The following is a 17120-nucleotide window of genomic DNA, read 5'->3' as shown; positions in this document are numbered from 1 at the left end:
AACAGATTAGGCGCCTACAGCTGTATACCGCCAGCACCAGAAGGTGAGATCTGTCTGGCAGAAAGGGAAAGTGAGCTACTGAGCTTCATGGAAAGTTTATTATGGTATAGTGTCCATATCGACTTATGTCAACATCTAAACAAAAAACAACCTTGTGCTCACAGCAGTACTGCAGCCTGAGAGTAGGCCGCGAAGGGTGCGACTTACAGTTCCATTACTTATGTTACAGCACCGCTGCAATAACAACTCGTACTCTTCTTGAGTAGGTCATATTACACCCCATTCACACCAGCCTTTTTTTCCCAGGTTGGCCCATGGAACAACTTGGGTGTAGTGCTGGTGTGAATGGGTCCAAGGCCAAAATCCTGGGAGCAATGTCCCGGCACTACAAACCTGATCGCTACCAGGATCTTCCCGGAGTATGGTTGTGGTGTGAATAGGTAACCGGGTGGATAAGTTTGGAGGAGGCAGCGCTGTCTGCTACAAGCTGACATCACCGACCCAGTAATAAGTCGGGTCACCTGGAGAGCTTGCATACTGCAAATGCCGGGGTCACTCCTGGAATGGACCAGTGTCCTAATCCCGGGAGCAACCCCAGCATGTATTAAGCCTGTACAAGAGATCAAGTGGAGGATGAGAAATGACAGGAGCCGATCACTCTCCACTTTATCTCGTTAGGGCTTAATACATCTGGCCCAAGGTTTGCTACAACCAATGTAATGACCAGCTAGAGAGGGATGTGTAATGAGGAAGCTAGAACCTCCCTGAACTTTCTATTCCAACCAGTATTTTCACCATAGCAGTTCAAATGAAGTTAGAATAAAGAGGTTACTGTGGGACCCAGCATCGCCATTGCTGCAGGGCATACACATGGGGCAATTTCAGCCCCGTTTTTAAGTGATTTGACCAGATCGTTCAGTGTGTATGCCCGGCAGCGATGGTGATGCGGGGTTCCGCATGTTGCTATCGTCTGTTGAGAAAGACAGTGCCTGCTAGTGGGGTTTTGCTTATAAACATACAGTAACCCTGCTCAGCACACAGCATTGCGGGGTACATCGCTAGTGCCGCGAGCAGTGCTGAGAGATCGTATTTAGCCCGTCGTTCAGCAAGGAGGCAGCAGTCGCCCCCTGTGTAGGGGGCTTTAGCACTGTCCTTTGCCCTTTAGCAGCCAGGTGAGCCCACAATCTTCCCCTATAAAGGGACCAGGAAATGGGTGTGCACTGTGGATTGTGTCTGGTCCTGTGACTCATAAAGGAGACTTGCTCGGGTGACTCATGCACTGGGATAGGGTGTGCCCTACTTCTGTACTTGGCAGAGAACAGTCTGTAACAACATGCATCAGATTACAGAACAGCAAACTGCAGGATTTTCTCATATCCCCCCCCCTCTCCAATCACATACCGGTTATTCTAGTTAAGGATTTCCTCATATTGCACTGTACTTTGTCCTTTCACGGAGACTTAAGTATGGTGTTCAATATCAGCCACTATCTGCACGTTTGTATCTCCAAAAAGGAGCACAATTGTTAAGCCCCTTACACATTACACAATATGCGGCACTACAGATATTGTTAAGGAGACAGTCAGTTCCACAACACTGAACAATATCGTTCAGTGATGCCAATAGGAACCCTACCAAACATGCAGTCACCATGTTCAGATGATTGGGGTTCTGGTTATCGATCCAAGTGAGCTCGTACAGTTAACAATAGTGAGTCCACACTGATTGATATGCACAACTATCGGTAACAATGTTGTGCACATCGTTCATGAAAATAGTGTAGTGTGCACCCAGCTTTAGGATCTCTATTGGGGATAGCAGGGAATCTGTCCAGTCACCTTCCTATTAGATCATGCGACATGGACCAAAAGCGCCAACATACTGGGTATAGTGGACAGGGATTGCTATTGCTGGGTGTTCTGTAACATGGGAGCCAGGATTCCTATCCCTTTCCCCACACAGCGGTGTGTAATCCTCCCTAGTCCATGCCTTTAGGGGACCATTATTGATATGCAATATCACCAATGACCTCCTCTCTTGCAACTCTTCTGCATAAAAGCATTTAGGTGCTGCCGGTATATTCAGAAGCAGGTTCCCTCCACATACTAAGTGCCCCTCTCCCCTTTCTCAGTGGTAAAATAATGGATGGCCCCCAGGCACGTTAGGGCCCTCTATGCTCTTCTCAGCAGACCTTACTCCACATTGTATGAGCAATAATCATCAAAGCTAAATCACCCATTCATATTAAACAATGCTGCCATTATATTACATCTTTGGGATGAATTAAGTTAGCCGCATTTAACGCCCGGGGCTATTCAATTACCGACACACTACCATCTATTAACCCAAAGAATCTGGGATACGTGCCCAGAAAATATGGATTGACGTCATTTAACACGTTCTTCTGTTTGAGCCTTCCTTCTTACAGAGAAGTCCATATTAACTGCAGCTACAATTGAATATCTATTAATTGAATGCATCAATACACTATTCGGTGACCACCACTTCATACTATTATATACAAACTTACTGCTAACACTTAAGGCACAGCCCTACACTGTTGTGGGGGGTAAGCACACCCACTTTATACTGCAGACACCTGGGGTAAACGCCAGGAAAATCTAGATGCACATGTGTCTGACTGTACATACACTGGTAAACACGCCTGTTCATGTGTGCCTTATTTCCTACTTACAAAAGGGATGCAAATACGTTCTCTATCCCACATGACTACTTAACACAATAGTGCAAGGTTGTGCAGTTGTGTGGATGAGGTCCTTATGGGTCTACAAGTATTATCATTCAACGTATCTATACCACTAAGCCCACAGCCTGCACTGACTAGATGAAGCCCAGCACCAGAGAGGGAAGAGTTTTCTAGGCAACATATCAGTTCCAATAGACCACAAAGTAGCCCCCCCCCCCCCCCCCCTCTCTCTGTAAGGGTAAATATAACACATTAAGTATTCCTTACATTTTAAAGCAGGACTATGACAACTTAAATGTTGTCAATGAGTATTAAAACTGTGGCCTAACTATAGCTGTTCCTGTTACCGATTTGGTAATCCTACAGTGCTTATCTGACACTGATTGGCACCGGTTGTAACCAAGGAAACAAACTGTACACTGGAGTGATTGGTTACAGTGTCAGACATTCACATTCCGACCTGCAGGTGAAACCCTCTCCTTTAAAAAAAATAATGGATTTTTGCCTATAAGAGCCGTCTCAGGTATTGGGAATGATTCCAGTTTGCTGAAGTATTTAGTTTATTAGATTTTAATGATGGAAAATCAGTCTTTAAAATGATTGAGCCACAAAGACATTACATAATCAGAGAATTTCACTGGTTTATCATTTACTGTATTCACTGCAAATTAAAATGAATTCTTGCAGATATTCCGATCGCTACTGTAATACAAAAGTATACAGACGAAGCGCTGATGTTCTCTCTGTATGGCTTTATTTATGAAACTCAACAAGTGCTTTAAATTATACATTACACACACACACATATATCTATATACAGTGTGTGTTTGTGCACAGCAATCTGCAATCCTCAGTGCAAATATAACCCTTCGGTTAGAGCAAACCCAGCGGCAGGTGTTGGGCTTCAAGTCCTCGGAGATGCCATGCTGATCCAGTGACCTCCCCTCCCCCCCACCCTACATCGGGGCCACTTTCAGTTTCCCACTTATTTTTTTCTTCTTTTTAATTCAAAAATCGTTCGGATGTCATCTTCCTGAGGTGAAATAACTGGCAGGATAATCACAACCCTTCTGTAATCATGTATACGATTGTCTAATTTTTCCCAGAGTTCATACACTTTTTAATTACGAGGTATCCATACACAATCTTCCAGATACAGTATGTCTTTACCTCAGATGACATAAAAATAAATGTCCATGTTAGGCTTGTTGACACTAAAATGCAAATTGGCTTATATCTTACAGCAACAATGACACCCATAAACACTGTGTGTGCGCGTGTGTGTATTCCTGGAGGTTCTGTGAAATACATTAAATTCTGATTAAGCAGCGATTGTGGATGGGATAATGTAAGTAATGCAGCAGTCTTCCTGGCAATAATCCCACAAGAGGACACTGCAGTCAGCCTGTCCTCAGTCTTTGGAGCTATTACACCTATTTCTACAGTTAAGCCAATTTATGTTTTAGGTTTAGTGGTTCTTTAATCTCCTGCAGTTACAATCCAGGGGGTAAAAAAAAAAATTCAGAGATTAGAGACAATCACTCTTTTCCCACTAGAGCTTTAAATGAAATATTGTTATATTGCCCATAGTCGCAAAACAACCAACATAACAGGACAAGAGAGGATTTAATGTTAGGACTGTGTCTGGGGTGGAGCTTCTTTCCAAACAGATCAGGTCACATGATGCATTTATGGGCTGTAATTGGTTGCTTTGTCGAGGGTTCATCTTCAAATGGTTTTATGTCGTTAAAACCCATTTCCAAATGTGTACTTAGAATCTAGATTACCAGAGAAATCGTGTGGTTTTACATGAATTTCACCTTTGATGGACAGGTCTCTGCTAATTATGTTATTTCTGTTCCCCAAGGTGACGCCGAATAGTGGTAGTCTATTTGTATTGGATGCCTGGTTTTCTTATGCTTCAGAAGACCAAAGACAGCGCATCTGTAGGCTTATTTTCTCATCATTTTATTTTTACCACCTCAGATAATGCCCCAATGACTGGTCTCCCCAGAGTGATCCATCTAGTAATCACAGTCCTTTCCTCTCCAGCGACTCCAAAATCATCTGCAGTTTTCTGACGGCTTCTTTCCTTGCCTGCCGAATACCGTCCTGCCCATCAGTTTCTACCGCATCGATTACTAATAATTCCTTGGTCAGCATCTCTTCTAAACACCGATAACTCATGTCAGTCTTTCTCCCTACAAATTCATCCACTTCTCGCTCTAGTTCCACCACCCTCTCCAGCACCTGGTTGATCTTCACAATGCTAGGGTGGGTGCCGGGATGGACTTCTTTGGCCCTAGGATCGGGGTCTTGGCTTGGAGCCTCTTTCCTGTTGTACATTTGGGGAGAAGCGCTGTAATGAGGATTAGGAGGAATGGGGCTTGGCTTGGCTTCAGGAGGCGGGCCTTGCTGAGCAGCATCAGGATGATAGCCTGGGAACGGCCTCTGGTGGTTGTAGTTTGGTGCTTGAGGTGAATCCTAAGAATTAAGGAATTTAAAAAAAATTAGCAATTTGTTTCACTAACCAGCTCAATACTTCATGAAACCTTGAATGTCACAGCAGAAAATGACCTACGGGCCGCACAGACAGGGGACAGGAGATGCCGGGCATGTCCAGTCTAATTCTCAAATCGGAAACTCCAATCCCGGGATTGAAATCCTGATAATTATGGGGGCAAATCCTGGGATTGGCCACCCTAGATACAATAAAGGACTGGTAAATCTGTAGCTGTGCCAATAACAGCAGTCCAACAAAAAACTAAACACACAATAGTGTCACGACACTACAAAACATGGAAGAAAATACCAATAATGATCATACTGGCGGGAACGATAAATTCTAACATAACTCTTTTGGTTCAGACAACATCGTTGTAGTGCGGTGTTTTAAGCTTCGGGTGGACACTTCTCTAAAAGGTGCGTACACACGTACAGATTTTTCTGTCTAATTTATCTGGTGGGAACAAAAACATGGAAATGTATGGGAGCAAACAACAATCAAAAAATTGTTCCCAAACGCTTGAAAACCGACAGTGATCAGTCAGACAAATTTATCAAAGCATATATTTTTTTTCGGTGCTTGTGTATTAGCAGGGCACCCCACTAAGCTATTTGCTTAGTGGGCTATTCTGCATAGTGAAATCGCAGATGCGATCTCACTAGTTAAATTATTCACTGCACCCTGGCCGCGGATCGCATCCCACACAAAAACGCATGCGATCACATCCCACGCAAAATTGCATGCGATTTAGCACAACAACCCCAGTATACATTTAGCACACCCCCACTATCCACGTCAGCCCGAAGCGTGGCGAGCCCCGCGAGAGGACGTGGTTACGCGTCCTCCAGACCTTTTCATACCCCCACTATCCACATCGGCGTGGAGTTGATTTTATAAAGTGGCGAGTGCAGGGAGCCACCGAGCCCGAAGTGTGGCGAGCGCAGCGTGCCCCGCGAGGGGATGCGGATTACTTTTTATGTATTCCGCGTCCCCTCGCCACACTTTATAAAATCAACTCCACGCCAACGTGGATAGTGGGGGTATGAAAAGGCCGGGAAGACGCGTAACCGCGTGCGTTCGCCAAGCTTCAGGGTGTGACGTGGATGTGGGTGTGCATGGGTGCTTTTAAAATGAAGTACCATCACATCTCATCACAAATGTGCTTATACAATGAAAAATCGCATCGCAAATGGCATGCGATGCGATCCACGGGGCAGGGGTGCACTAAACATTAACTAAGGAAAATCGCATCGCACCGCAAAATTGCATGATTTTCCTACGGTGCTGTACATATGTAAATTGGGCGCCCTGCAAATACACAAGTTTCCTACATTTAGGTGGAAATTTTTGATTGTCAGTTGCTCCCATACATTTCCAGGTTTTTGTTCCCACCAGATAGATCAGATAGAAAAATCTTTACATGTGTACGCACCTTAAGTCTGATGTGTTTATATATATATCTCGCTGCTTTATTTCTCATGTAGTGTACTGTAAGTGTGACATCTAAGGGGAGACTGTAACCCCACAGCAGTGTGGTGACAAGTTCTAAATATTACCATATATGTACCAAGCCCTGAAGAGAGAAAGTGTCATTTTCCAACACAGCCTGTAACAGGGCAGTTAGGAACCCGATTTTTAAAGTTCAAAACATGCCCCCCACTAAACAGCCAGGGCAGTGGTTCCCAAACTGTGTGCCGTGGCTCCCTGGGGTGCCTCGGGACACATGCAGGGGTGCCCTGGGTTGGTGGTCCAGGACCAACTCAAATTATTAATGGTTAATTATTTATGAGCAAAACCAGTGCTGGTGGCTGCCAATCATAAAATGTGTACAAACAGAAGCAAATCCTGCCCTTTACCACATAACTGACCCTAGGAATCACATATATACACAATCTAATTAATTTTGTTTTGGCATAGGGGTGCCGTGAAAAAAAAATCTGATACTCTAGGGTGCCGTGATTCAAAAAAGATTGGGAACCCCTGAGCCAGGGCCATGGTTCCCCACGAATAGATACCGTGCACATGCACACAGCATCTATTCACGTTGACCAGGGAGCTTGGGGGAAGACCAGCACTTCCGTAGGTGCCAGAAATGCCCCCAACAGTGATGTCGGCGGCCTGCCCTGCCTACATTAGTGATGTCAGTGGTCCACATTAGTGACGTTGGCAGGCCGCGGAGCTGAAGTGGTCCTCTTTCCCCCTCCACCCTGCCATGTCATGATCCTTGAAGGATCACTTAGACCTCAATAAGTTCTCTCTCTCTATCCATATAAACATTGTATTAGCCATAATAAACTATTGTAATTTTCTTGCCAATTCCATGATCGACTGCATCCTTGGGAAATTTGTGAAACCAAAAAAAAGGGACATATTAGCATGTAAAAAAGTTTTTCAACAAAAGTTGATTTAGGAGCGCTTGGCACCGGCTGCTTCCTCAATAACTAAGCAGCTGCTGGAAAGGGGGTAGTCAGCTCCCTTATAAAAACACAGAAAAAACAAGAATAGCAGCGCTGTACAGTAATAACTATTTAAATAGCAAGTGAATTCAATTTGTTGAAAAAGTATAACAATTTATTGGCACATATAAAAATTAATGGTCCGGATATTAATGATCCGGGTATGGGTAAAAAAGCATATATAAAAAACAATGAATAAAAGTTAGGTGTGGTGGATTACCAACAATAAAACCTGCTCTGGATTCGGTATGAGTCCTTTGGATTAGAGTCCTTGGTGAACCAATGGGAGTTCCTTAATAATCGAAGCCGCTGGAGGTTTTGAAGCCTTTTGGGATTAAGGTGAAGATTATCCACGCTTGAAGATACCTCTACGATGTATGCGGTGAGGATGTCCCAATTGCAAATAGGTTCTTTCAAGGATGGTGAACTCAGGTTAAGAGAAGTAAGCAGGTAATGAAATCCAGTGTATGGATAAAGAAAGTAAAATCCACTCAGCACCACAGCACCTACGCGTTTCGCTGATCTATGTCAGCTTTTTAAAAAAAAAAGCTGACATAGATCAGCGAAACACGTAGGTGCTGTGGTGCTGAGTGGATTTTACTTTCTTTATCCATACACTGGATTTCATTACCTGCTTACTTCTCTGGACCTGAGTTCACCATCCTTGAAAGAACCTATTTGCAATTGGGACATCCTCACCGCATACATCGTAGAGGTATCTTCAAGCGTGGATAATCTTCACCTTAATCCCAAAAGGCTTCAAAACCTCCAGCGGCTTCGATTATTAAGGAACTCCCATTGGTTCACCAAGGACTCTAATCCAAAGGACTCATACCGAATCCAGAGCAGGTTTTATTGTTGGTAATCCACCACACCTAACTTTTATTCATTGTTTTTTATATATGCTTTTTTACCCATACCCGGATCATTAATATCCGGACCATTAATTTTTATATGTGCCAATAAATTATTATACTTTTTCAACAAATTGAATTCACTTGCTATTTAAATAGTTATTACTGTACAGCGCTGCTATTCTTGTTTTTTCTACATATTAGCATGTTACTTGGATTATCAGCTAAAAATAAATAATGGATGCCCATACCTGGACTGGTAGTAACTGATCCGATTCCAGAGCACGGACTTCAATTCCACTATAGGATGTCTCTCTGCTCTGTACTCAATTCTGTGTGGATCTAGGCCATTTACACAAGGGCTCAGGGACAGAGGCGATGTTCCCATGACCCCTGCCCAGACAAACAGACTGATTCATACCTTTCCATCATATACAATAGATTGCCCATCTCCTCCAGACCACTGTGCTCTGCCACTTGTCATGTAATGGCTGCCGTTTGGGTTGTGCGGTGCAGGTGGAGCATTATGCCACTGGTAATGGTTGGGGCCGCCATACACGTTCCAGCTGTCTTCTCTTGGGCTCTGCTGAGGCATCGTTTGCTGCAGAAGGTCAGACAAGGTGGATTAGTATAACGAAGTTCAAGGCCACAAACCTATTGTGATATTGTAATTAAAAATTCAGTGTTCCAGTAGCACATCAGACACACCACTAGAGCGCTGCCATTGCGCCTGCAACTTTCACACAATTAATTTAAAAGCGTTCAAATCCCCAAAAAGCTCATGCTAACATCTGCCCCCTACACCCATGTGTGATGAAGGCCACCACTAACTATAATAGCCCCACAGCAACAGTGCCGCAAACCCAGCTGGTTCCAAGATAAGTCATTCTGAAACGGCTGGTCACGCTCATTGATTACATCAGCGCCAGTGCTGAGCTGCCACCAGGAAGAATACATATTACACACACACACACACACACACACACACACACACACACACACACACACGTAGCATGGAACTTGAATTCCTACAGATGTATAGATTCAGGGGAAGGGCTGCAGATATCTAACTAGGTTGGATGACTTTCTAAATCTGAGAACAAATTACATGCAACGATTAAACAAAAAGTTGGTTACGGTATATTAGATCTACAGTCATATGGTCGACAGGGTCAAAAGGTCGACATGGTGGCTATGTCGACATAGGTCGGTATGGACACCGTCTAAGTGTATGGCGTCCTCTCGCATGGTCGACCTTTTGACCCTGTCGACCAATAGTGGTCGATTTTAAGACTGTCAACCCAGACACTGCAGATCTAATGACTGCATACCCAATAGCGTACAGATACATAGCTCCCAACATGACCCTCTCCAGGAGGGACACAATGCTCTATTCCTCAACTTCCCTCTTAATTAATGATTACCATCACATGCAGTGTGAAACTCCTTTCTTGTCCATTAACCTGTTTTAAACAGGTGATGGCAATCATACATTAAGCGGGAAGTCCAGCAACAGAGCACGGTGTCCCTCCTAGAATGGGTCATGTTGGCAGGTATGCAGATAGGCTGGGACTCCACCCTGAAAGGAGTCGCATACCTTTCTCCTAGGTGTCTCATTTGATTGCCCAATCCCCCCCCACCCAAACAACTGCTCCTGTGTCCCCACCTAACTCACTCCATGCCAATATCAACTAACGAGTTATTCACAAAGCACTCTCAGAGGTGAACCAATTAATTTTGAGACCCCTCCCTAATACAAATTTTTAACCTCTTCTTGAGCTGGCTATAAAAAGTATGTTTTTTATTTGGGACCGATGTAGATACTTTGAACACACAATGGCCATTATTCTGGTTCACTCGTAAAGGCAAATTCCTTCTCAAATGGACAAAACCATGTGCACTGCAGGTGGGGCAGATGTAACTTGTGCAGAGAGAATTAGATTTGGGCGGGGTTTTACTACAAAGTGAGATCTATATTGCAGTGTAAAAATAAAGCAGCCGGTATTTACCCTGCACAGAAACAAAATAACTCACCCAAATCTAAATCTCTCTGCACCTGTTACATCTGCCTCCTCTACAGTGCACATGGTTTTTTCCATTTGAGAAGGAATTTGCCTTTGCGAGTGAACCAGAATAAGGGCCAATATTTGAAGGCTGCTCCGAGTTAGTTACCCTACTTCTTTGAGCATACTGTATGTAAGTCATTCTGCTACAAATGACCCCTCTCTGCAGTCCTGCAAACAGACCACAGCAAGTCAGCCACTTCGATACATTTCAAAGGACAATTTTTCATACTTAACACACTTACAGTAGATCTATAGAATACATTGTAGTATACATAAAAAGTACATGGAACATCTTTTACCAAGTCCTCAGCCCACATACAATCTCCTATATAACACTTGCTGTATGTGAACCCTTTGTATGCAGGCTCAGAATCTGTATGTTTCTGCCATGGTTGGAAAGAAAAAAAGTAAAAAAAAAAATATATATATATATTTTTTTGTTTAAACCTATATTTTTTTACATTAGCAGTTAAATGAAAGAAAAAAAAACGCAATCTTGGTTTGTTATAATACTGTGGAACATTGCTACGTATTATAAACTTTGATCAACCATGGTTTTAAAATTAGTGCTGGGCACGTTAACGAGTTAATATCGCATTAACGCGGCAGCACTTCAACGTTGAATAACATTTTTAAGGCAGTTAACCACTTCTGTGGTATGTCTGGAAATTTTCTGGGCTGAGCTGCGCTGCAGGAGTGGGCTCTCACGGAAAAATACCATCGATAAGGAGTGGTGTCTCCAGCTGTGCACCTCTGGCGCACTACCTCTAGTGGCAGCCCCCCCATCACTCCCCCCTCCGGCCAGTCTGGACTCCTCACCCCTATGATCATACACCGGGTCTCCCCTGTCCCCGCCACCATTCATAGCAGTGAGCAAGCAACAGCGGCAGGCCACACTAAGAAAAGTTCGGCGCTACTTGGGAGTTTGTGCGCCAGAGTCCCCCCTGAGCCTTCCGCATGGTCAATGCTGTGAATGGCGGCAAGGGCAGTGACAGGGGAACCTGCCCCAGAAAAAAACCCACCACTCAAGGGGTTAACGCGTGAAAGTATTACAGAGACCCTGTGCCCCTCCAAAAATGGCCGCCGCCACAGAGAAGACATGCTAGAAGTACTCCTGCACTTCTAGAGGCTGTCTCCTTTGCGGCAGTGGCAATGTACTCTAATGCTGACAGTGACTCTGCTACTCCACGACGCCGATCCCCACGCAATTAAAAGATTTTACCCCCTATTGCAACAAGCAAGTAATCTCCCCTGGCAACAAGAATGTAATCCCCCCTGGCAATGAGCATGGAACCCCAGGCAACAAAATTGTAGTTAAGCGGCACTTTTTGTGAGTTTCAATGAGATTACTCGAAGTTAATTACAAAAAATGAATGCGCTTCATTGCGATAAACAATTTTAATAGTTGCCCAGCACTAGTTTTAATGCTTTCTAACCTTAACAATCCAAAGTTATTTGGCTTTCATATGATTTATTTGAAATTTTTCAATAAAATCAAATTTAGACTAAACCTAATTAAAATATGCAAAAAGTATGTTTCAGAGAAATGCACAAACACAAAAAAGAAGGTTAAGCATTAGCACCGTATAGGTCACAAGGTTTTGAATTGAAGTAAACATTAAGATTAAACAATTAGGTGTTTCTGTGTATTGCATGTTGGTGTTTACTCTTTAAGATTCTAAGTGTTAACTGTGTTTTTCTCCTGCCCTATGGAAATGTTGGAGGAGAAGCTTGATGCTAGGCAGATTTAGCACCTCTTATTGGATTCCCCTCCCTATATTTTTGTTGTGTGTGTGATTTGCTGCATTGGTTCAGCTAACTTCAATGAAGATCACAAAGAAGATCTAAAGAAGTCAATGCGTTGTGCCTGTAGTCACAGAATATTAAATAAAACCAGTGTTTAAAAACAAACAAACATTTGGCTTAAACCAAGGTGTTTTAACCCCTTGAGTGGTGCGTTTTCTGGGGCCGGACAAACCTACCAGGGCAGGTTTGTCCTGTCCTAGAAATACCCACCACAGACAGGGTAGCTTCCCTCTGTTGCGCACCACCATCACCGGGGTTCCCCTGCTGCTGCCCCCGCCACCAATCACAGCAGTGACCAGGTGGCAGGCTCGGGAATGTTCGGGTGGTTCAGGGGGACTCGGGTGCTTGAACTCCTGAGTGCTTCCGAGCAGCCCCAAACTTTCCTGAGCGGGGCCTGTTCACTGCAGCAAATGGTAGCGGCAGGGAAGCTCTGGGGTACGATCGTCAGAGGGGCGTAGGGAGTGACAGGAGGTGGTGCGACAATTGGGGGCTGCCCCTAGAGGTGGTGCACAACTGAAGGCACCACTGGCGCACACCTATATACTGGTGGTATGCCTGGAAATGGTTTGGGAAAGCCGGCTGCGGCAGCGCAGCTGAGCCTGGAAAATTTCCGACCATACCACTGAAGTGGTTAAACCAACCAACATTGGTCTTTCTGCCCACATATAATGCATCATACAATGAAAATAATATCCTGCGATTAATGTCAAACCTTGTGTAATGAACGTACACATATTTGGTAACCCTATACATGTGAGAATTAGCTGCCAATTTTTCAAAGCAAACATCTGGGAATAGTCCTTATGCAATGCCTACAAAAGATAAATACTGTAACCCTAGAAGAAAGCTCATTCTGTTTTGACCCAACCCTTCCCAAAAAACAGCTTTTACTGCCAGAACCGGCAAAGCTTCCCACAGGCCAGAACACAGAGGTAAGATCAGAAATGTTCATAATTCACCATCATGTAAGTTTGTCTCATATTATTACTAAAAACGAATTAGAATCAGTAAAAGCGGCAAATCTCCCTACTCACCGGAGTCTGGTACTGAGGGTATGGCGGACGCTGTGGAGACACGTTGTGACCTTGCTGAGGGTACCCCCAATGAGCGGGGGCGGCGTGCGGAGCCCCCTGCTGCATGGCTGGCTTGTATGGATCCACAGGGTACACAGGTTGTGTAGTGGCAGGGCAGTAGGGATTTGCTGGGTGGACGCAAGGATAGGCTGGACTCATTGAGGACTGGGTATAGGGAACCCCATATGAACCATTTGTATAGGGCTCTATGCCCTGTAAGGAAACACATCAGAAACGAGTGAGATCATAGATAGATGCATAGATCTGGCTATATATTAAACACACACACACACACACACAGTAATGATGTCCCAGTGGAACATATGAGACATGAACCAGCAGTATGTTGTTGCGTTATCATGTACAGACAGGAGAAAACAATTACATACCTGCCCACCAACCGTGTAATTAGGGGGGTAAGGAGGGCGGGGGAGGCCTGCAGAGGACCAGCCACTTGGATCATATCCAGGATACGGAGAACTCTAAACAAATAAGAGACAAATGAGTGGTTAATGTACAGCCAAAATGAATGGGGAGTAGACTATAAGAACGTAACAATGGCCAAGATAGAATGACATTAGTCCTCTCTGTGGTCCTTTCCTCTGGTCACCTGTGCACCCTCACAGCAATGTTATCAGGTGGTTGCTGCATCCTACATACAATGGAGACATATCTACTGATGTGACTGCAGCCCATCCATTCATTGGAATACAGAACTACGTGTGAGAGAAGAAAGGATGTCACTGCTCTCTGGGGAATAGAGGGCTCGAGTCACGTCAATGTTGCTGCTTGCCCCCCAAAAAAGCACCATCACTATGTGTGTAAGTAGCGAGTGTGCCCTAGAATTATATTTTTATGTTACATTGTAACCAAATGTCGGAGACACTGTCAGAACTGTACAGATGGCTTGTGATTACAACAGACAGGTCTACAGATTATATACAAATGCCATGTGTGTAAGGGCAGCTCTGTAGACACCTCTCATTTGGTGGCACTGGAGCCAGCCATTGTTGTGCCAACGCAGGTCAGGTCCTTATAACTGGTGTCAGTCCTCACCTGTTCTGGACACATACGTATATCAATAGAACTCCCGGAGAATATTTGAACATTCACAGCAGTCACATCAGTCCCTGCCCCAGTGGAGCTTACAATCTATATTCCCTACCACATGTACACGCACACACAGACATGTACACGCACACAATCCAAAAACAGTGTTTTTGGATTGTGGGAGGAAACCGGAGTAACCAGAGGAAACCCAAGCAACCACGGGAGAATATATAAACTCCACAATACTGCCATTCCCCAATCCATGTATAGCACATACAGCAGAACATAGATGTTTTATTGTAATTATAGACACACACACAGATAACATTTACAGGTCCCAGGATGGAAAACCTAAATGAATGGCCAAAAGCCCTGATACTTTAGGGATTTTGACCAGTTTAACTAAAATTTAGGTGCAATTTTTAATAGATTGTCAAAATCACCTAGGTCAACCAAAACCTTAGTGTTTCCCCTGCAGGCGATAACGATGCGCAGCCCCGCTGTCAGTATCTCTTAGTATAGATAGACTGTGCAGGAAAGGCAATTTGGACCAGATCACAGACTATCATTAAGCCCCGTACACATGGGGCCTCTAAGCCACCATGCTGAGCGATACTGCTTAGTACACAGCGATGCACCAGCGATGTGTGTCGAGTAATCCAGCAAGGCCAGTGCTCTCTTCTGAGAGAACACAGACGGTGACTAGATTTATTCCGCATGAAGTATAAATCTAGCCTTGAGACGCATGGGACTTACACACTGGAGGTTCCTACACAGAGTGATCTGTGCTTAAGTTCAAAGCAATCTAGTCACATTGCTTAGAAATAGGGCTACAATCACCCCGCGTGTATGCCGCATAAGTAAATCAAAATCTCTTGTGCATCTTGAGACACCTACCTCTCCCATACAGAACAAATCTGACCCTACTATACAAGTACATGCCAAGTTTGTTTGTATAGAACATATGTGAGTGAATCTGATTAAACCATCTGTGCTGAAGCCTAGATATCACTAAAACCTGCACTGTTGGTGTGCTTTGAGGGCCGTGGTTGGGAATGCCTGCTCTGGAGTCTTATTTGGATATGGTGAAACAGATATGCTTTATTCCAACATGTCCCGAAACATGTTGGAATAAAGCATATCTGTTTCACCATATCCAACTAATGCTGTGTACACATGGTCCGATTTCCTTTCCGATGTTGACGATATAGTCAACATCGGATGCAGATCGCAAGTGTTTTAACCCTTGCGATCCCGATGCGCGTTCACGTATCGGAAGCCAGAAAGTCTTGGCTGCCTTGTCTATATAGTGCAGATCTGCCAAGTGATGCGGGGTCTCTGTGACTTTTTTTCCCTTCAAAGGCTGTGATATCTTGGTGACTTCCCCTTGATAAAGATCCTGGATGAGGATCGAAACGTTGGGACAGTTTTTGGAAAAACTGACAACTTACTTGGTATGTGTAAAACCTAAAAATCTTTTTTCTGTTGATGAATAAATGAAAAAGTTTTTTATCTTAAAAACTTGGAGGCGAGTGCTCATTTTCCACTAGTGGATTTCTGGACTATAATTGGCACACCGCGGTGTGACCTTTTGGGCACCCCTCACGCTGACCATCGGTAAGTGCGAGTGCGGGTACTACTCTGTATATATATATATATATATATATATATATATATATATATATATATATATATATATATATATATATATATAATGGAAAGAGAGTGCGCCACTGGTATATATCAACACCACCACAAACACTATAGTAATTTACAGAGTCATATTACAATTTAGTAATTTTAATACAAAATCACATAAAAACAGTTGATAAAAGATTTTGTCTTGTAATTCATCGATTTCATGTGACCGAAGTATCTTGTTTGATTTCGTATAAGACAGAAAACACAGGCATCTTGAAAAAGGATATACTTAATATCCGAAACGCGTTAATCGGGCCGCAATATCTATCAGCAGGAGCAGAAGCAGCGGGACGGATCTCGGCAGCGTCACTACCACCCTCGTTACCCGGCGTTGTCTGCAGCACGCCCAGCACGGAGGGAGAAGCCGCCGACACCCGCTCATCAGCACTGCTTTTACTCGGACACCTTTTACCTGTACCATTGTTTGTCGTGTGGATCCATGGATCACTGTATAATAAATTCTTCTTACCTGTCCCGATGCCTATGACCATCAATTGACAAAGAAACCATGATGTGCATGCAAGATTGAATTCCCATTGAGTTCATGTTGATATTTCCTGCATTGTGAAGTCTACTTTAAAGAAACCATTACGGGCACACCTGATTGAAGTGCATTGTAAGTTCACTTCTATATCATACCAAGAAGAATCACTCGCAGAAAATAGAGATACCACATTGAAGATAATTCTCATTTATTATTTACCTAGCGCTGGTTATTTGTAAAACTGTTTTTCTTAGAAAACACAGGTGTTTTCTGTCTTACGCGAAATCAAACAAGATACTTTGGTCACATGAAATTGATGAATTACAAGACAAAGTCTTTAATCAAATGTTTTTATGTGATTTTGTATTAAAATTACTAAATTGTAATATGACTCTGTAAATTACTATAGTGTTTGTG

The 17120-nt window shown here is 43.7% G+C and overlaps 1 protein-coding gene across 1 annotated transcript in view; it reads right to left on the bottom strand.

Moving 5' to 3' along the window:
- Positions 1–3439: 3439 nt before the first annotated feature.
- The window catches only part of BAG4 (BAG cochaperone 4), a 23554-nt gene continuing 9873 nt past the window's right edge, over positions 3440–17120 (bottom strand). The window contains exons 2-5 of the mRNA XM_083184908.1: positions 13858–13950; positions 13430–13681; positions 8945–9124; positions 3440–5191 (exon numbers count right to left, since the gene is read on the bottom strand). Coding sequence (XP_083041034.1) covers positions 4739–5191; positions 8945–9124; positions 13430–13681; positions 13858–13950 — 978 coding nt within the window. The 3' untranslated portion in view covers positions 3440–4738. The remainder of the gene's footprint in view (positions 5192–8944; positions 9125–13429; positions 13682–13857; positions 13951–17120) is intronic.

Source organism: Crinia signifera, chromosome 4 (assembly GCF_055691185.1).
Source record: "Crinia signifera chromosome 4, ASM5569118v1, whole genome shotgun sequence".
NCBI classification, from domain to species: Eukaryota; Metazoa; Chordata; class Amphibia; order Anura; family Myobatrachidae; genus Crinia; species Crinia signifera.
This window is presented reverse-complemented; position numbering and strand designations above follow the sequence as displayed.